Source organism: Chiloscyllium punctatum, chromosome 7, assembly GCF_047496795.1.
Source record: "Chiloscyllium punctatum isolate Juve2018m chromosome 7, sChiPun1.3, whole genome shotgun sequence".
Classification (NCBI taxonomy): domain Eukaryota; kingdom Metazoa; phylum Chordata; class Chondrichthyes; order Orectolobiformes; family Hemiscylliidae; genus Chiloscyllium; species Chiloscyllium punctatum.
In genome coordinates this window covers 123,164,152-123,185,637 of record NC_092745.1, presented here as the reverse complement: position 1 = coordinate 123,185,637, position 21,486 = coordinate 123,164,152, and the positions used below count along the sequence as shown (strand labels likewise).

The 21,486-nt window shown below is 44.0% G+C and overlaps 1 protein-coding gene across 2 annotated transcripts in view; it reads right to left on the bottom strand.

Moving 5' to 3' along the window:
• The window catches only part of miga1 (mitoguardin 1), a 125,913-nt gene extending 114,526 nt beyond the window's left edge, over positions 1-11,387 (bottom strand). The window contains exons 1-3 of one of the 2 annotated variants that reach the window (XM_072574766.1): positions 10,873-11,387; positions 10,400-10,549; positions 3,409-3,604 (exon numbers count right to left, since the gene is read on the bottom strand). In XM_072574766.1, coding sequence (XP_072430867.1) covers positions 3,409-3,604; positions 10,400-10,507 — 304 coding nt within the window. In that variant the 5' untranslated portion in view covers positions 10,508-10,549; positions 10,873-11,387. Of the gene's footprint in view, positions 1-3,408; positions 3,605-10,399; positions 10,550-10,720; positions 10,742-10,872 lie in introns of those variants that run through there. The other variant, XM_072574767.1, reaches the window with a different exon arrangement.
• Between the last annotated feature and the right edge of the window lie 10,099 nt (positions 11,388-21,486).

Genomic DNA, 21,486 nt, shown 5'->3' with positions numbered 1-21,486 from the left:
AAGTCTGAAGTCACACAACACCGGGTCATGGTCCAACAGGTATATTTAAAATCAGAAGCTTTCAGAGCACTGTGCCTTCATCAGGTGAATTGGAGGGAAGTGCACAGGTGCAGAATTCCAATTCTGACTTATGATTTTGACTATCATTTCAGGCAGAGAGTACTTGAATTATTTTCAAGGCAAAGGTAGATCGATTCTTCGTAAGCAAGGGGGTGAAAGGTGATCAGGAGTGGGCAGAAATAGGGATTTGGGGTTAGCCATAAGCTTATTGAATAACGGAGCAGCTTTGAAACAACCTTCTCCTGCTTCTTTTTTAACGTCGGCTGGTTTCTTACGATGTAAATGCACTGGAAACAATTCAGAGAAGGTTTACCAGACTGGAATGGGTATGTTGTCTTATGGAGAAGGGATATGGAGCAAAAACAAATAAATCAGGTAAAAGGATCAGAGTTGTCTCAAGATCCAGAGATATACGATCAGCAGTGGAGTTTAAAATTAGACAATTAAATAAATCTAGAATAAAAATTCAGTATTAGTAATTGAGACTAGTGGATTGCCACAAATGAAACCAGTGCATTATCATAAAAGTCCAAATTGTTCACAAATGTTCTTTATGGAAGGAAGTCTGCTACCCTTACCTGGTCTGGCCTACATGTGACTCCAGACCCAAAGCAATGTGGTTGTGTAACTGCCCTCTGAAATGGCCCAGCAACTCTTGGGCTTAGTGGCATAGAAGGTATTTTCATGCCACCTTCTCACGGGCTACTAAGGATGGCTGACAAATGTCTAAGACCAATCCTCACCACCCTGCTAAATGAGTTATCTGATAGACTTGCTGCAACCATCCTCGTTCAGGGTAGGGATATGCAGGGCCTGCTTGAGCCTAATGTGACAGAATAAATCTGCTTAGCAGTCGAAGAGAAGGAGCACTTGATTTAAACAAGATGCTGACAGTAATTAGCTACTCGTTACACTGACGTATTAGACTTTGGGCTAAATTTTACTAGATACTGGCTGAGTGACAATTTTGGCAAGCTTCATGGAAGGTTTCTCTCCGTAAGCCCAAGCACATTTTTTCACATTATCTTCCCAAACGCATCTCATTACCTTTGCACCATCAATTCTATGACACTCTGCTCGTTGTACCTTCCCTGTGGTATCTTTCACAGGTGGAAGTACTGGCCACTGCCAGGACCTCCCAGGATTCCTGGCACCGGCGCCATCTTTGAAGCTCAGCATGCACCCAGTTGAACACTTGAAAATATAATGCCCTTCTTGTTGCCTGTCAATTGCCACAAAATGTAAGACAGAGGGAAATTGGCACCTACTTTGCCAATAGGAGGTCCTGGTTCTCAAGTGTGCTTGCGGGCTCTGCCCATGCCTCTAGACGTTACTCCAAAAGATGTTTAGCATGCTTGCCTTCATTGCTCAGACCTTTAAGTGTAGGATTTGGGAAGACAAGTTGAGTTTGTACAGGACAATGGTGAGGTATCTTCTGGAATACTGTGGCCAGTTCTGGTCGCCCTGTTATAGGAAGGATATTATTAAGCTGGAGAGGGTTCAGAAGAGCTTTACCAGGGTGTTGCAAGGAATGGAAGGTTGGAATTATAAGGAGAGGCTGGGACATCTTTCACTGGAGCGTGGGAGATTGAGGGGTGACCTTATAGAGATGTATAAAATCATGAGGGGCATATATATGGTGAATTTCACCCCTAGGGTGAGGGATTTCAAGAATAGAGGGCATATTTTTAAGCTGAGAGGAGAGAGGTTTAAAAAGGACATGGGGCAACGTTTTTTTTAAAACAGGGAGGGTGTTTTGTGTGTGGAATGAACTTCCAGAGAGAGTGGTGAATGCAGGTGCAGTTATAATGTTTAAAAGACACTTAGATAAATATGAATAGGAGGGAGAAGGGCCAAGCACCAGTAGGTGGGACTAGTTTAGTGTTTGGGAACATGGCCGGAATGAACTGGTTAGACCGAAGGGTCTGTTTCCATGCTGTATGACTCTATGACTCTAAATAGGAAGAGAAGTAGGCCGCTTCACTTCTCGGGCCTACTCTACCATTGATTGGGATCAAAGCTGATCTGATCCGATGTCCAAGATGGAAGTCCACAGGAGAAAGAGGCAAGCTAGAGTTGCTGGGTAACCCTCTGACTTCCAGACGAATTGTCGCCATCTAGTGGGAGAATAGGATACTGCACATAAAATGACGTGAGACTTTGTAATAATAAAGAAACCAAAGAACTGCGGAGAAATCAAAAACAAAAAGAGAACTTGCTGGAAAAACTCAGCAGGTCTGGCAACACTTGTGGAGAGAAAGCAGAGTTAACATTTTTGGCCCTTCTTTAGAACTGTAATAATAAAACTTTTATACCTACTGAAACTTGCAAGCACCGCTCACTAGCAAGAATATATCTCGGCATTCAATACTAGGTGGGAAAATGGGCGTTTTGGCTCTTGACATCAATAACCTCCTCACAGCTGATCTCATGATTCTCCCAACTTTCTCACCAATGCCCTTGCTGTTCAGTACAGTCTGTTCTGCTATAACGCGCTAGTTCTGTTCTTGTGCAATCCCGTGTTATAAGAAAATCATGTAATAGCTGCACCATTTAAACTAATGGGTTCAGAATAGAGTTATAACCAATAAACAAGTTAAAACTTTGTGCTTTCAAAACTCTGTCCCCAATTCATCAGTTGTGTTATGGCAAATTTGTATTAACTAAACGCACATTATAGCGGAACGACCTGTAACTGGGAAAGTTCTGGCCCCCTCGACACAAAGGCTGTGAGAAAGACCCAGATGCCAGGCTTCACTCCTTCAAGATTTCCCTCACTAAGTTCCTTTGTCAGCATTTCAGCAGACAATACCTGAGGCATTGACCCTTTCAGATCCTCACGCTCTTATACAGCAGCTCGTTTCCCTTGGAATTAATTAAGAAGAGTTGGAATTGAAGCAGTAATTAGCTGCGATCAAACTAAAACGGCAAAAACGGTTCAAGGAGCTGAACGGCCTTAAACTGTTCCTATCCCTCAGCACATCACAAGAAAACATTCCAGGGAGAGAAGACAATAGGAAATTATTTATAACCTTTAACACAACTCAAGCAGAAAAGACGAAGACTGGAATGGGTGTGTCATCTTAAGAAGCAGCAGAAAAAATGAGTAAATCAGGTAAAAGGAGCAGAGTTGATTAATGATTGAGAGATACACGTTCAGTGTGGAATTTAAAATTAGACAATTCAATCAATCTGGAATAAAATGTCAGTATTCGTAATGGAAACCAGTGGATTGCCACAAATGAAATCAGTGTATTGTCATAAAAATCCAAACTGTTCACAAATGTTCTTTATGGAAGGAAATGTTAAATAAAAGTAAAGATATAAAATAAAAGCGTCTACATTAACCTTTCTCTGATGCTGCTGTCCTGGAAAATTCAGGTATGAAAAGCTCCTGTTCCCATGGCGACTGCTCTTTCTCCGTCTCCTCTTCCTGCTTTTTCTTCCCACGCTTTCGTTTTAACTGGTGAGTCAAAATAGCGAGTGAAGCAGCCCCCACAACGGAGATCAGCAAGAGTTTCCTCACAACAGGAGGGAGCTTTACCTAAGGCAGGCAAAAAATATTTATTTACAAATTTATTCTTTAATAACTGCAAGATTCAAAACAATGATCATGCAGGCTGTCAGCACAGCCTTTCCTACAACATTGCAATGCAGTATTTTTTTCTTTGTTCATTCACAGAATGAGGACATCACTGGCTAGGCCAGCATTTATTGCTCATCCCTAATTGCCCTGAGGACAGTTAAGAGTCAACCACATTGCATTAGGCCTTGAGTCATATGGAGTTAAAGATGGCAGTTTCCTTCCCTCAAGGACATTAGTGAACCAGATTGGGTTTTCCCAATCAATGGATTCATGGTCATTATTAGACTCTTAATCCTAGCTTTTTCTTATTGAATTCTAATTCCACCATCTATTATCATAGGATTTGAACCAGGTGCCCAGAATATTATCTGGATCTGTGGACTAACAGCCCAACAATAATACCACTAGGCCATCACCTCCCTGGAGGGAAGAGCTTTGTGAATCATATAGACATTCCCTATGCACCATCATACTTCCACCACCATGTCTTTAATCAGAAATCAGTCATTGAAGCCTCACTGTCAGAAATTCCCTCTCCATCATCTCCTCCTTTTAGAAAATCTTAACGTCTTAACAACAATCCAATCCAGAAATGGATTATTTCCTGAGCTGGTTCTTCTCAGGTCCCACCTGTGTTGGGAATGCAACTTGTAAATCCACATGTGCATCGATGGGTCAAAGTCCCTACCTGGACCTCTATCAGATCTCTTTTTTTAATTTCCTCTAAGTGCACAGCACTAATAGTTTTTTTAAAAACCTCAAATTTCCAAGGTTATCATAGCCCAGGGACAACAACAGCAGGTCCTTTGGCCAAAAGCTTTGAATGTTCTTCTCTAAACCCTCACACCTCACCTGCTTTAAGACCCACTTGTGTGACCAGGCTTTTTGTTCTGTTCTCTTTGTTTGGCTCAGTATTGACCTTTGTCTGCTTTTGCCTCCCTCAAACACCTCAGGACAGATTGCATGGAACAAAATTGCTATCTGAATGTAGACCTTTGGAAGGTTTTGATTGAGGGCATAAAGAAAAGTTGATTGCACAGGCTGAAGGTGTAAGGTTGTTTTGACATGGAAAGTGTTGCCTCAGAAGTGGTGGAATTAATTGAACAAAAACTTATCAAGAGAGAATTGGAAAAACAGCTCAAAGGGGAGAAAGTTGAACAGCTACGTGAAATAAGGGAGTCAGCCTAAAAATTATAGAAGAGCTAGTACAGTTATGATGGACCAAATAGCCTCATTCTATTCCGTAAGATCTTACGATACGATTCATGTCGGCAAAGGTGACGGTGACTAAAATGGCAGTGAAGCTGATGAAACAAATGGTGCGATACCAGCATCTTTCTGGTGTTATAGACCAGTCAAGACCCCTCAGAACATTTCAAGAAGATATTCTAGACCCTAATTTTGCATTTGTTTTAAGCAAGTGTACAGTGGATATTCCAGGAGAGAATCAACTGGTCAGACTACTTAGTTTCAAACAAAACAGAATTTATTTACAAGATTACTGAATGAAGCACAAAGAACAGAAAACAGAACACCAAATAACTTGTCTTATCCAAAAACCCAAAAGACAATCCCAACTCAATGATGCTGTTCCAATATGCTTGCAACAATCCCCATAAACACCTGTTGGCACAAAAGGAAAAAGACAGAAGTCAGAAAAAGAGAGTCCAGTAGCCTTTGTTCACGTACCCACTGCTTCACTCAAACCAAACCAAAGGATTGCTGAGCTCCTAAAACTGGCCACTCCCCTTTCATTATAAAGTTTTTTTTCTTAAAACTTGAAAGCCTTCTGCCTGAGGTAGTATCTGTTAGCTGTAGACAAATCGGCCCTAAAATCCATCCATCCTCAGACTTTCCGGAACCTGTGTCATTTGTAACCTCTCTGAAGAAAAAGGACAACCTAACCTTGTTAAAGAAACAAATTCGTCACACTGGCTTTACTCACATTTCAATCAATAACCTTACTGATCTATATTGCTCAATGACACCCTGTGCATCCAGGCAGAGCAACAGTTCAGTCAAAGGAGATGCTGTCTCTGAGAGGCAACAACATATGAGGAACATGGGAACTTGAGTCCCACTTGAGCCTAGTACACCATTCGATGAGATCATAGCTGATCTGTGACCTGACTTCATTTAGAGTCACAGAGTCAGAGTGATGTACAATACAGAAACAGACCCTTCTGTCCAACATGTCCATGCTGACCAGATATCCCAACCCAATCTAATCCCACTTGCCAGCACCTGGCCCATATCCCTCCAAACCCTTCCTATGCATATACCCATCCAGATGCCTTTCAAATGTTGAATTTGTACCAGCCTCCACCACTTCCTCTGGCAGCTCATTCCATACACGTACCACCCTCTGCGTGAAAAAGTTGCCCCTTAGGTCTCTTTTATATCTTTCCTCTCTCACCCTAAACTTATGCCTCTAGTTTTGGACTCCCCCACCCCAGGGAAAAGACTTTGGCTATTTATCCTATCCATGCCTCTCATGATTTTATAAACTTCTATAACATCACCCCTCAGCCTCTGACATTCGAGGGATTTGTCCTATTTTCCTGAACATCTTTGGGAACAAAAAGCTTTCAGTCTCAGTTCTGAAATCAATAACTGATGGAGTGTCAGTAACTCAGAAAAAAATTCCAAACATTTACCACACATATTCATAAAATTTACCCATTTGTTACATGGCACTTTCGAATGTTAAATTAATTCTTGTTGATTGCAGTTATTGATCATTCAACTTATAACAGGAACTGGGAGGAGCAAATTGTCTACCTCCTTCTATTAGGTTGATATTGCTTTGGTCTCTGCTCCACAAAAGTCCCATAACTTCGTCCAAAGCAACAAGATGAAGTAGCTCACTTGACAATGCAGTCCATCCACCACCTCCAAACATTTAACCAGAGTACCACTAACACACTGACAAGACGCATTTCAGCAAATTGCTAAGGCCCTTTCAACAGCACTGTCCAAGTCTGTGTCCCATCCCACTGGAAGGACAGGGGCAGCAAATACATGGGAACACCATGGCTTGCCAAATGCCCTCCAAGTGACACACCAATCTGACTTGGAACTTGACGCTCTGGCTCAAAATCATTTCGTCCCTAACAGCACAGTGGGCACCTTCACACCCCTGGGCTGTAATGCTTCATGAATACAGTTCTCCAGGGCAGTTAGCGATAGGCAATAAATACTGGCCCAGCCAACAATGCTAACATTCTACAAATGCATAAAGCAACAATTCCAAGCTGCTCCCTACGTCCTGGAGTCCCATCATGCCCACACACGCTCTCACTCTATTTTCAAAAATTTTAAAACACACAATGAGTGAGAAAATTCATTCCCATCTCTGCAAGTCTACCCTTCCTCCTTCAGGCTCACAAAACACAAGCTTCGTATCAGCTAATTTAAATCCTCATAATTTAACTCATTCTGATGAATATGTGCTGTTTCTGTCCAAAGCCAGCATATCCTTCCTGAGGTGCAGTGCCTGGGACAGTACAGAGTACTCCCAAAGGAGTTTAAGCACAGCTTTATACAACTGCATAACTCAGTCAATGATTCAGATACTCCAGACCAAAGAAGTCGAACTTTATAACTAGAGTGAGGCTGTTGATGTCAGCCAGTAATCCTTCATGCAAAGGACAGCGCAAATCGGCAGTTCTGACCTTGTAAAGTGTTTGGTCTGGGAGTAACTTCAAAGTTTAAAAGCTGAAATAAGAACAAGACCATAAGAATAAGAGTAGACTGTTTGGCCCCTCAAGCCCGTTCCTCATTCAGTGGGATCATGGCTGACCCAACATTCCTCACATTTACTTTCCTGTCCTTTCCCTGCACCCCTTGATTCCCTGACTGATCTATCTATCTCAACCCTAAAATGTACACAAGGATTCTGCCTCCTGATAGTGTTCCGTGGCAAGGAGTTCCAAACACTCGCAATTCTCTGAGAGAAGAAATTCATCCTCATCTCAGTCCGAAATTGGTGCCCTTTTATTCTAAGATGGTGCCTTCTGGTTCTAGCCTCTCTCATGAAGGGAAACATTCTCTCAGCATTTACCCTGTCAAACCCATTAATACAATGATACAATACAATACAGCACAGGGAGAGGTCCTTTGGCCCACATGCACCAATTCCTAACTCTTATTTAGACCCGCTACTTATTGCCCATACATGTTTTCGATCCCTCTGTTCCTCTCCCGTGTCTATCAAGATACACCTTAAACATTGCTAACGTGCCTGCTTCCACCACCTCCACTGGCAGTGTGTTCCAGGCACCCACCACCCTTGTGTGAAAGGCTTCCCTGTTCTTCTACCCTAAACTCTGCCCTCTCACCTCGAATCTGTGTCCCCTTGCAGTTGACTGTTCCACCCTTAAGAAACCTATATGTTTCAATGAGATCACTTCTCATTCTTTTACACACCAGTGAACAGAATCCCAACCTGTTCAGCCTTAGCTCATAAGTCAGCCCCTCTATATCAGGGATCATCCCCTAGTGAACCTTCTCTGAAATGCCTTCAATGAAATAATATAATTCCTGAAACACTGAAACTGCTCACAGTGCTCTAGATGTGGTCCCACAGGCACCTTGTACAGTTGCAATAAGAGGAAGGGTCACTCAACCTGAAACGTTAACTCCAATATCTCTCCACAGATGCTTCCAGACCTGCTGAGCTTTTCCAGAAATTTCTGCATTTGTTTCATAACTTGTGCTATACTTCTACTAAAGAGTAGGGTGAAGAGACAGACTCCACCCGCAACAGGTATTGATCTCCATGGCTGTTGGTATTGTACTCTATGCTACTTTCTCCCCACCCTCTTCTCATTTATCTCTCCACCCTTCAGGCTCTCTGCCTGTATTCCTGATGAAGGGCTTTTGCCCGAAACGTCGATTTTACTGCTTCTTGGATGCTGCCTGAACTGCTGTGCTTTTCCAGCACCACTCTACTCCTGTTGGTATTAGCTGTCTCGCCACTAGAGATTTATTTGAGATTTATTTATTTGAGATTTATTTCCAAAGAGTCCCTGCAATTGTCAGTATCTCAAATAAATAAATCTCAAATAAATAAATCTCCTCTCTAGTACTCACTTAAACCTGTCATGTTTGTAACATTTTTTCAATTCAAATGAAATCTCCTTGGCCTGAACAATGAACTGATTGTCTCTCCACTGATACCAACTAACCTGCAAGTTGCAGCACCTGTTTGTTTTCCCTCCAGATTTTCCAGCGTTCACAGCATTTTTTTGTTATAGTAACATCAACAGCATTTCCTACTGCTGTGACCCCTGAATACCATTGTGACAACAAGAAGCAATATTATGGAAATACCATCACCACCGCCTCACATGCCATCCAGTTTATGGTATTACAACACTATCCTTAGATCATTGGGAATTAGATCGTTGGAACTTCTAACCTAATATCATTGTTGATGGACCATCATAGAACGACAATAATTTTTCCATCAGATTCTCAAGGCAATTAGGAATGGGCAAGTAAACAGGCAATGTCACCCACACTGCACAAACACATCAAAAACTTTACAATTCAGTGTTTTAAACTCACAGCCAAAGTGATTTATGGAAAAACCCGGTTAGAAATTCACATCATAAGACCAGTAATTATAATACATTTCTATATTATAATACAATACTCTGCAAATACTGACAATTCCAGGGACTCTTTGGAAATAAATCTCAAGATGCCTTGAACAGACTTGATACACTCCCAGAGACCCCCTTGTAGATACTGACACACTCCCAGAGACCCCCCTGTAAATACTAACATACTCCCAGAGACCACCCCCTGCAAATACTGACACACTCCCAGAGACCCCCCCCTGTAAATACTGACACACTCCCAGAGACCCCTCTGGAAATACTGACACACTCCCTGAGACCCCTCTGGAAATACTGACACACTCCCAAAGACCCCCCTGTAAATACTGACACACTCCCAGAGACCCCCCTGTAAATACTGACACACTCCCAAAGACCCCCCTGTTAATACTGACACACTCCCAGAGACCCCCCCCTGTAAATACTGACACACTCCCAGAGACCCCTCTGGAAATACTGACACACTCCCAAAGACCCCCCTGTAAATACTGACACACTCCCAGAGACCCCCCTGTAAATACTGGCATACTCCAAGGGATACCCCCGTAAATAACTGCACACTTCCAGAGACCCCCACCCCCAGCAAATACTGACACACTCCCAGAGACCCCCCCTGTAAATACTGACACACTCCCAGAGACCCCCCTGTAAATACTGACACACTCCCAGAGACCCCCCTGTAAATACTGACACACTCCCAGGGACCCCTCTGTAAATACTGACACATTCCCAGAGACCCCTCTGGAAATACTGACACACTCCCAGAGACCCCCCTGTAAATACTGGCATACTCCGAGGGATACCCCTGTAAATAACTGCGCACTTCCAGAAACCCCCCCATGTAAATACTGACACGCTCCCAGGGTGGGAATAGCAGCCCAGAGAGCTAAGCAAACAGCATGTGTTAAGACTGGAAACGCACACCTCGCCACTAAAGCCCAGTCAGATACTTAAGCCAAGGCTCCTGTTCAGGGATTTTATGACACGACTCTGGAGCAGGTGGGACTTGAACCCGGGCCTCCTGGCTCAGCAGGAGGGACACTACCACTGCGCCACCAGAGCCCCTCTAACAGCGGAGTTCGGGTTGTGTCAGCTGTGTGGGGATGTGGGAGCGGTGATGTGACCTGACCTCGGGCAGAGAGCGATACAGAGACACCGGGAGATCGACAGCTCGGAGCGCCAGCGTCTTGAAGTGACCGGTGGGATCGCTCATGGATTCCTCAGCGAGATCGTTCATTTCTCTTTTCCATCCCCCTCCAGCCGATCCGATCAGGTGCAACTTGACAAATGCAAAACACAGGGCGTTATTCAACCAGATGCAACAAAAAAAACAAACATCGAAGAATAAACCGCCCGCCAATTCTTTTTTTTTCCGCATGAAACTGAATTATTGACAATGTCCGGACAAGAGACAAATTAAAATCAAGAATTGGCGCATCTGTCAGCCTACCCCTACAACTGGTACAGTCAGCAGTTAAGCTTCAGGGAGCACAGAGAGAGAGAGAAATGCAAAGGGGATGTTGAAAATATCTGGTGGGGAAGGTTTGCAAATTGCATTAGAATTACAGTCTGGTTCTTCGAGGCATTAATGCACTGACCCACCTTCACAAGCTGGGATGGATTGAACCGAGGATGGAGGTTGGGGAGGTTCCTGGTCTTCTGCACCTTGTCCCTGGGTGGGAGAGTGAGAGAGAGGATTCAGTACTGACTGTCCCTGGGTGGGAGAGTGAGAGAGAGGATTCAGTACTGACTGCCCCTGGGTGGGAGAGTGAGAGAGAGGATTCAGTACTGACTGTCCCTGGGTGGGAGAGTGAGAGAGAGGATTCAGTACTGACTGCCCCTGGGTGGGAGAGTGAGAGAGAGGATTCAGTACTGACTGTCCCTGGGTGGGAGAGTGAGAGAGAGGATTCAGTACTGACTGTCCCTGGGTGGGAGAGTGAGAGAGAGGATTCAGTACTGACTGCCCCTGGGTGGGAGAGTGAGAGAGAGGATTCAGTACTGACTGCCCCTGGGTGGGAGGATGCAGCCTTCCCTGTGACTTGCTCGCTACATCCAGCACAGCCCCGTGCTCCGACAACCAATGCCTTCCTCCCTCAGCTCCCTGATGGGAATGACAACATACCAACGCGCACCACTTCCGGGCTCCCAAATCTTCGCCACAAATCACGCTGCCCTTCATCACAACGGAAACGTGCATTTGTGTAGCTCCATCCATGACCCGCCTGATGGATTCCAGGCAGTCCCTGAAAGAACTTTTTAACATGAGCTCACCCTGGTGAGGCAGGAAGTGGGACAGCTACAGTAACATTTGTGCCACACAAATGCCAGATAATGACCGTCTGCAATAAAGGACTTTTCCCTGGGGCGGAGGAGTCCATAACTAGAAGACATAGGTTTAGGGTGAGACGGGAAAGGTATATAAGGGACAACTTTTTCATGCGAAGGGTGGAATGAGCTGCCAGAGGAAGTGGTGGAGGCTGGCACAGTTACAGCATTTAAAAGGCATCTGGATGGGTAAGTGAATAGTTAAGGGTATAGGCAAGTGTTGGCAAATGGGACTAGATTAGGTAAGGCTATCCGGTTGGCATGGATGGGTTGGACTTGAAGGTTCTGTTTCTAGATTAGAGTGGTGCTGGAAAAGCACAGCAGTTCAGGCAGCATCCGAGGAGCAGGAAAATCAACATTTTGAGCAAAAGCCCTTCATCAGGGCAATGCCCGAAATGTCGATTTTCCTGCTCCTTGGATGCTGCCCGAACTGCTGTGCTTTTCCAGCACCACTCTAATCTAGAATCTGGTTTCCAGCATCTGCAGCCCTTGTTTTTACCTTGAAGGTTCTGTTTCCAAGCTGTACATCTCTTATGAATCTATGACTCTAACAGACAATCTATCCCCTGCCCCTTGACATTTAATGGTGTTATCATCACTGAATTCTGGACTATCAACATCCTGAGGGAGTTACCATTAACCAGAAACTCAACTGGACTGGCTATAGAAACATGGCTACAAGACCAGGTCAGAGATAGGAATACTGAGGTGAGTAACTCGTCTCCAGAATCCCTAAAGTCCGTCCACCATCTGCAAGGCACAAGCCAGGAGTGAGATGGAATACTCCTCACTTGCCTGGATGGATGCAGTCCAATAACACTCAGGAAGCTTGACACCATCCAGGCCAAAGCAGTTCATTTGATTGGCACCATATCTACAAGCACCACTCCCTCCACCATGACACTCAATTGTAGCAGTGTGTACCATCAACAAGATGCACTGTCGAAATTTATCAAAGATCCTGAGACCGCACCTTCCAAACCCACAACCACTTCCATCTAGAAGGACAAGGGCAGCAGATACATAGGAGCACCAGCACTTTTTTTTATTTCAAAAATATACTTTATTCATAAAATTATTTGGATCTCTATACATTTCCGTCATGACATTCTTATGCACACATTACATTGCTTTACATACAGACATCGAAATTTATTTTTCCTGTATACAAGTCTGTACATTTACTATCCAGCTGTTCTGCTGAGGCATCAGCAGAGCCCAAATGACTGGGTGGGCCCCCTGTTCATCTTAGGCAGGCAGATGTTACACGGTGGTCTTTCCCCACTGCACCTTGGCAGCAGCTGCCCCAAGCTTCAGCGCATCCCTCACCAGCACTTGCAAGCTCCCCAAGCCAGTCACCATACTGACTTGGAAATATATTGCCATTCCTTCACTGGGTCAAAACCCTGTAATTCACTCCCTAAGGTCATTGTGGGTCAAACCACAGCAGGTGGACTGCAGCGGTTAAGAAGGCAGCTCACCACCATCTTCTCAAGGGGCAACTAGGAATGGGCAATAAACACTGGCCCAGCCAATGATGCCCACATCCCAAAGGTGGTTAAAAAGAAAAGCTAATTTGCACCTGGCAAGCTCCCAGTGATTGGATCGCAGTTTCTGTGATGTTGATTGGAGAATGAAGTGTGACCAGGGCATTCTTTTTCACGATGACATGGCCCGGAATCCTTTCACTCCACCTGAAAGGGTGGAAGAGCCCAGTTTTACACCTCAACCAATAGGCAGCGCCTTCTTCAGGAGTGCACTGGTATGTCTCCCCTGACTGTTAAACTTGAACTTTCTGATTCCGAGGTGAGAGTGCAACCAACTGAGTCACAATTGACACAGAAATGGTGACTAAAAATGTCAGCAATAAGGATCCTATACTCAAGAAATACAAATAGAATGTGAAATCTTACAATCAAATCTTGTAATCATCTGATCACGAAAAATAGGAGCAGGGATAGGATATTCAGCCTCTTGAGCAAGCTCCACTTTTCAATCAGAACCTGGCTGATCTACAATGCCCTTAACTCCACTTTCATGCCTGTCCCTCTTAGCCATTAATTTCCTTGTCACTCAAAAATCTACAAAACTCAGCTTTAAATATACAGGTATTTAATAACTCAGCCTCTACTGGTCTCTGGGGGAGAACATTCCAAGCATTAATGAATCTTTGGAAACTGTGTCCGCTACTTCTAGACTCCCCCAGGAGAAGAAACATCCTTTCAGCATCCACATTGTTTACAATTGTGGTTTCCCTGTTTAAGGAACGATACAAACCTGTTCAAAGCAGTTCAGGGAAGTATCTCTGCATTCATATTTGGAATGAGCATGTTGTCTTAAAAGGATAAAGCCATGATTTAGTTGGGAACTGATAATTGTGCCCCACTGTTCCACAAGCCATTACAAACTGTATTAATAAAGTAAGATGACCAAAATAACAAAGTTACCTGACTGATTGCTATTCAGAACAAAAGTAATTAACACCAGGTTTTGTCAGTAACTGTAACTTAACTCTATTTAGATGCTTAAATTTAGCAAGAGCAAAAAAAAGTCTAATTTATAACTATATAACTTATCATACCCCTTCTAAATCCACAAATATATAAGAAAAACAGATTAAAGACAAATGGTTTACCGTATAGGATCTTAGGATGTGGATGTCAATTTGCTCGCTGAGCTGGAAGGTTCATTTTCAGATGTTTCACCCAAGGAAACCCAAACATATAAATAAAAAGCAGGAAACACCAGCAGTCCTCCACACCACCAGAGGCTCACTGAAGATGTTACCTAGTATGGTGACAAAACATCTGAAAATGAACCTTCCAGCTCAGCGAGCAAACCTACATCCAGAACCTCAACCTGAGCTACAAATCTTCTCAAAACTCGCTCTTTGGATGTTTCAATAAAATCAGCTGTCATTTTCTAAACATTAATCAGTACAAGCCCAACCTTTCCTCAGAAGAAAAATTTTTCATTCTCAGGAACAGCCAAGTGAATTGCCTCTGAGCCACCTCCAATTCAAATAGGTCACTTCTTAAGTAAGATACCCAGTCCTCCAGGTGTGGATTCATCATGCTTAGTACAGTACAGTAAGACATCCCTACTTTTATGATTTTAAGGTGTAGTCACACTACAACTAACAAATGATATCTGAATGGTAGCAAACCCATGTTATTGTGCCACATTGGTCCTAGTCTGATTGGCGCCTGATGTCATAGCTCGATGCAACTTACACTTTGACCTCTGCCTGCTGAAGGAACTAGTTCATTAGCGTGGGCAAGAATTTTCCACTTATGATATTAAAATTGGCTATAGGATCCCTACAGTGTAGAAGCAGGCCAGTCAGCCCATCAAGTCCACACCACCTCTCCAAAGAGCATCCTACCCTTTATCTTGCCCTGTAACCTGTATTTCCTATGGCCAATCCACCTAACCTGCTCATCCTTGGACTGTGGGAGGAAACCCATGCAGACACAGGGAGAATGTGCAAACTCCACACAGACAGTCACCCAAGGACCACCACGTCCCTGGTGTCATAAGGCAGCAACGCTAACCACTGTGCCACCCATATACTGTATTAGAAACCTGGCACCAGCAAAAATGATCATCTGACTGGTGTTAACAAAACCCAATTGGTTTACTAATATCCTCGAGAGAAGAAAGCCTTGCATCTTCTCCCGGTCTGATTCAGATGTGACTTATTCCCACATTCTTTCTTCTAGGTCAGGCTCACCCGAGGTTTCACTCCAGAGATTTAAGTGTAAAGTCTAGGCTGGTAATCCAGCACAGGTTTTGGGAGTGCTGTGTTATCATTCGGTGTCCTGGCCAATATCAATTCCTCAACAATCATCCCTTCAAGAATCATATCTGATCATTCCTTCAGTGCCATTTGTGGGATCTTACTGTGTGCAAACTGTCTGCTATTTTAACATTACAATAATGACTGCATATCTAAAGGGTATGTGAAGTGTTTTGGAACACTTCGAAGCCTTGGAAGACATTATATAAAAGGAAAGAAAGCCTTAAATACTTATAGTGCTTTTCACAATGATTTGATATCTCAAGCATTTCTTTCTTTTGTTATCTTTCAAGATACAAATTAGGGTAGAATATAACATTTATCTTCCATAATTGTATCAAATTTAACACATGAAGTTATTGGTTTCATGAACTCCATCCAGTTGTGAGTCCTCGATCCATTAATGTGCATACTTTTCCTTAATTGCATAGCATCCAGGGCAAATAAGGCAGTGCAATTTCAATTATTTCATCTTGCTTTACAGTCAAAATACATTTGTGTAGAAGTAATACCTTTGAAGTGATAACTTATTGATCAGATAGAACTGTATAGTTTCTCTGGTATGTAAGATATGTTAGCACAACCAGATATAAAATGGCATGGGGCAGCACAGTGGTTCAGTGATTAGCACCGCCTGCTCACAATGCCAGGGACCTGGCTTCAATTCCATCCTTAGGTGGAGTTTGCATATTCTCCCTGTGTCTGTGTGGGTTTCCTTTGGGTTCTGTGGTTTCCTCCTACAGTCCAAAGATGTGCAGGTTAGGTGGATTGGCAATGCTAAATTGCCCATAGTGTCCAGGGATGTGCAAGCTAGGTGGATTAGCCATAGGGAATGCAGAGTTGCAGGGATGGGGTGGGATACAGGGAGGGGGTGGGGGCGAGGGGGGGTGACTCAATTAGCTGAATGGCCTGCTTCTACACTGTAGGGATTCTATGAAAATGACCAATCACATTGTACAATCATAGTGAGGCATATGGAATGCTTGCCTTTATAAACTGAGGCATTGCATTCAAAAGTAAGGAGGTTATGTTAGGGCTATTAGGCCACATAAGACCATATGATATAGGAGCTGAAGTAGGTTATTCAGCCCATTAAGTCTGCTCCATCATTCAATGAGATCATGGCTGATCTGATAATCTTCATCTTCAGGTTCCTGCCTTTTCCCCATAACTCTTGATTCCTTTACTGATTAAAAATAAACAGTCCATCTGAGATCTAGTAACTCAAGACTGGTCATCCATGAGGCACTGTGGGCCATTAACAGCAGCAGAATTGTACTTCAGCTCAGTCTGTAAACTCATGGCCTAGCACATACCCCACTCAACCATCACCGTCAAACCAGGGGATGATATCTGGTTCAATGGAGAGTGCAGGAGGGGATTCCAGGAGCAGGCATACCTGAAGATGAGGACTACTTGCATGCCAAACAGCATAAACAACAAATGATTGATAGAGCTAAGCGATCCCACAATTGACAGATCAGATCTAGGTTCTGCAGTCCTGCCACATCCAATTGGAATGGTGGTGGACATATAAATAACTCACTGGAGGAGGAGGGTCCACAAATGTCCCCATCCTCAATGATGGAGGAGCACAACACATCAATGCAAAGGATAAGGCTGAAGCATTCACTGCAGTCTTCAAGCCAGAGCGCTGAGTGGATGATCCATCTTGGCTCCATCAATGGTTCCCAGAATCACAGCTACCAGTCTTCAGCCAATTCAAGTTCCTCTGTGTGATATCAAGAAACGTTTGGAGACATTGGATACAGCAAAGGCTATGACCCTTCACAAAATTCGGCCATACTACTGAAGACTTGTGTTCCAGAATTTGCTGCTCCCCTAGCCAAGCTGTTCCTGTGCAGCTACAACACTGGTATCTACTCAAAAATGTGGAAAATTGACCAGGTATGTCCTGTACATAAAAAGCAGGACAAATCCAACCTGGCTTATTACTGCCTCCTCAGTCTACTCTTGACTATCAGTAAAGTGATGGAAAGTGGTATCAATAGTGCTATCAAGCAGCACCTGCTCAGCAATAACCTGTTCAGTGACGCCCAGCTTGGGTCACAAGCCCCCACTTTATCCCAGATCCAACCTTCCAATTCGACACCATCCTCATGAACTGTCTATCTTCCTTCCCATCTATCTGCTCCACCCTCCTTTTTGACCTATCACTATCACCCCCCACCTCCATCTACCTATTGCATTTTTAGTTAACTCCCCCCCCTGCCCCATCCCCCTCCCATTTATCTCTCAGCCCCTTTGGGCCACACCCTCATTCCTGGTGAAGAGCTTATGCTCAAAATGTCGATTCTCCTGCTCCTCGGATGCTGCCTGACTGGCTGTGCTTTTCCAGCACCACACGTTTTGACACAAGTGGGATGGGTGGCTCACTACTTGCCTGGATGGGTGTAGCTCTAAAAACACAAAAGAAGCTTGACACCATTCAGGACAAAGCAGCCTTGCTTAATTGGCACTACATCCACAAGCATCGACTCCCTCCACCACCATTGCTCGGTAGCAGCAGTGTGTACCATCTTTAAATGTATTGCGGAAATTCAGAACATCCTGAGAGAGTGCCTTCCAAACCCACAACTACTTTACCTAGAATGAAAGGGACAGAAGATACATGGGAACACCATCACTTGCAAACTCCCCTCCAAGTCACTCACCATTCTGACTTGGAAATATATTGCCATTCCTTCACTGTTGCTGGGTCAAAGTTTCCTCTCGAGTGGCATTGTGGGTCTACCCACAGCAGGTGGACTGCAGCAGTTCAAGAAGGCAGCTCACCACCACCTTCTCAAGGGCAACTGGGAACTGGCAATAAAGGCTGACCAGCCAGTGACACCACATTCCACGAGCGAATAAAGAAAACTAAATTACATCCCCCAGTTTTAATATCCCTTACAGAAAACATCACCTGGGTACCCACCTTGTCCAGGCCCTCACAATCTTCTACATTTCAATAAGCTCACCTCTTACTCCCCTAAACTCCACTGGATGCAGACCTCTTTATTTGTTCTTCATAAGATATGGAAGATGATGGATGGAGTGTAACTCATGCAGTTAGCTGTGTTAGATGTGGAGAGTTCTCCGTCACACTCTTGACTTGTTCTTTGTACGTGGTGGACAGGATTTGAGGAATCAGGAGATGACTTTCTTGCCATAGAGTTGCCTGTCTCTTGCCTGTTCTAGTACCACAGTACTTAGTTGAATGTCCATTTGACTTGATTAATGGCAACTCCAAGAGTATTGTTTTCCGCAAGCACTATATTTTCCTACAAAAATATACCACAGCACTTATTTATCTTAATACTCATTTACCAGTTACACACTTGTTCTGCATGTATATTTACCTTATCCTGTATTTTGTTGTCACTTTTCTCTCTGTATTAATTACATTTCCCCATTTGGTATAACAAATTTTGAAATGTATTTCCACTTGCTCAGTCAAAATCATTGCTATAAACAACGAACAACTGTGGTTCCAACACAACTCCTGATGGAACACCGCTTCCCACCACTTGTTAGTCAATCTTTTATTAATGACAGTTAACACCCATCCCCAAGTAAGTTTCACCAATTTATTATTTTCCGGATGAGTACCCTAAATTGGCAAGCTCCCAAGTGAGGAGGGATAAACTGGCTTTCCTTCTTCATTCATCTGTACTCTCTATTGGCCACAACAAGATGAATTAAAAGGGATCCTTTCCTCTATGGATATCTTATTCCCAGACCCAAATGGGTGTTTCTTGCCATTGTCTCTGCTTCCACCACCTCCTCTACCAACGCATTCCAGACACTCACCACCCTTTGAGTGAAAAGCTTGCTTTGCACATCTCTTTTAAACATCCCCGCCACACCTTGAACCTGTGTCCCCGAGTGATTGATCACTCCACCCTGACAAAGAGCCTCATATTTTCCATCCCATTGATGCCATTCACTATCTTATAAACTTCTGTCAGGTCACCCTGCAACCTCCTGCATTCCAGTGAAAACAGACCCCAACTTCCCTCATTACTAAAATCCCCATAACAGGCAACATCCTGGTAAACCTTTTCTGTACACTCTCCAAAGCATCCACATACTACTGGTAATGTGGTGACCAGAACTGTACGCTCCACCATCATCTTTTAGGTTAGGGATCCACAGGACTCATTTTATCTGGTGCAATAGAGGAAAACCATTTGCTGGTTGAATAAGTAGAGGTTCTTATCATAAACAAGATGTATTTCCTTGAGTGTACAAGTTATAATGATATGCCAGAGTTGTTAGAGTGATATCGGAACTTAGGAACAGGGATAGGTCATTCAGCCTGCAAGTCTGCCCCACCATTCAATATAATTATGGCTGATGAAGCCTTCTACCTACCCATCCATATAATTCTGTATGCCATTGAAGTTCACACATTTATCAATGTCTACCTTAAACACTGGTCTGGTAAGACTATGGTGATGTGACCTTACTTTTACTTTAGACATATTCAAAGATTGCATTTCTTGTTCCTCAGTGGTAGACAACTCCAAGGGTTCACGATCTCTTAGTAAAACAAAATTATCCAAATCTCAACCTAAGTAGCATCCCCTTTATTTTTAAATAGTGCTGTCTGTTTCTAGATTCTCCAACCAGGGCAAACATGACTATGAGGAGGACCTAGATGAGAGGGCAAAGTCTTTTGAGACCAGAAGCTGTCTTCCACCATCTCTGTATGAGATCATCACAACTGCTCATTACTTAAATCACTCTCAGAATTAACCATTTCAAACCCTGTCACAACATCGTCAAAGCTACACCTCATACTGTCTTGGAACTATATCACTGTTCCTTCACTGTTACTGGATCAAGATCCCAGGTAAATAACTAGTGGTGTACCACAAGAATCAGTGCTGTCTCCCTGATGTAGAGGAGACCACATCGGGTGCAGCAGATACAGTAGATGACATTGGTGGAGGTACAGGTAAATTTCTGTTGGATGTGGACCGGATGCATTTTTCCCTCCCCACCCCTCACAGCATTCCGGAGAGACCATGTCCACTGCGACTTCCTCGTCAGGTCCACATCCCCCACCAGCCCACCCCCTACCCCCGGCACCTTCCCCTGCCACCGGCGAAAGTGCAATACCTGCACCCACACCACTCCCCTCACCTCAATCCAAGGCCCCAAAGGATCCTTCCAAATCTGACAGAAATTTACCTGTACTTCCACCAATGTATCTACTGGATCTGTTGCACCCGATGTGGTCTCCTCGACATTAGGGAGACAGGACGCCTACTTGCGGATTGTTTCAGAGAACATCTCTGGGACACCTGCACTAATCAATCCCACCGCTCTATGGCTGAACACTTCAACTGCCCTCCCTCTCCATCAGGACATGCAGGTCCTGGGTCTCTTCCATCACCAATCCCTTACTACCCAACGCCTGGAGGAACGCCTCTTATTTTGCCTTGGGATCCTGCAACCACACAGGAGCAATGTGGATTTCAAGTTTCCTCATTTCTCCTCCACCCACATTATCCCAGTCCCAAGCCTCCAACTCAGCACCGCCCTCCTGACCTGTCCATTACCTTTCCCATTTATCCGCTCCACCGACCTCTCTGACCCCTCACCTTCTCCCTCACCTTCATCCACCTGTTGCATTCTCAGCTACTTTCCCCCCAACCCCACTCCCCTCCCATTTATCTCTCGGCCCTCCCAGCTGACAAGCCTCATTCCTGAGGAAGGGCTTATGCCCGAAACGTCGATTCTCCTGCTCCTCAGATGCTGCCTGAACTGCTGTACTTTTCCAGCATCCCCCTCTCAACACAGCTAAAATATTGTAACAGATTAGATCCCTTTATTGAAAGAAAGATGGAATTGGAGGGAGTCCAGAGAAAGTTAACTAGGCTCGTACCAGGTATGGATGGGCTGTCTTATGAGGAGTAATTGAGTAGTTTGCACCTGTACTCACTGAAATTTAGAAGAATGAAAGGCAATCTATTTCATCTTACAGGGTTAATGCAGAGAGGTTTTTTTCACTTGTGGGAGAATCTTGGACCAGAGGGTACAATCTCAGAAAAACGGCCTATCCATTTAAGATGCACATGAGA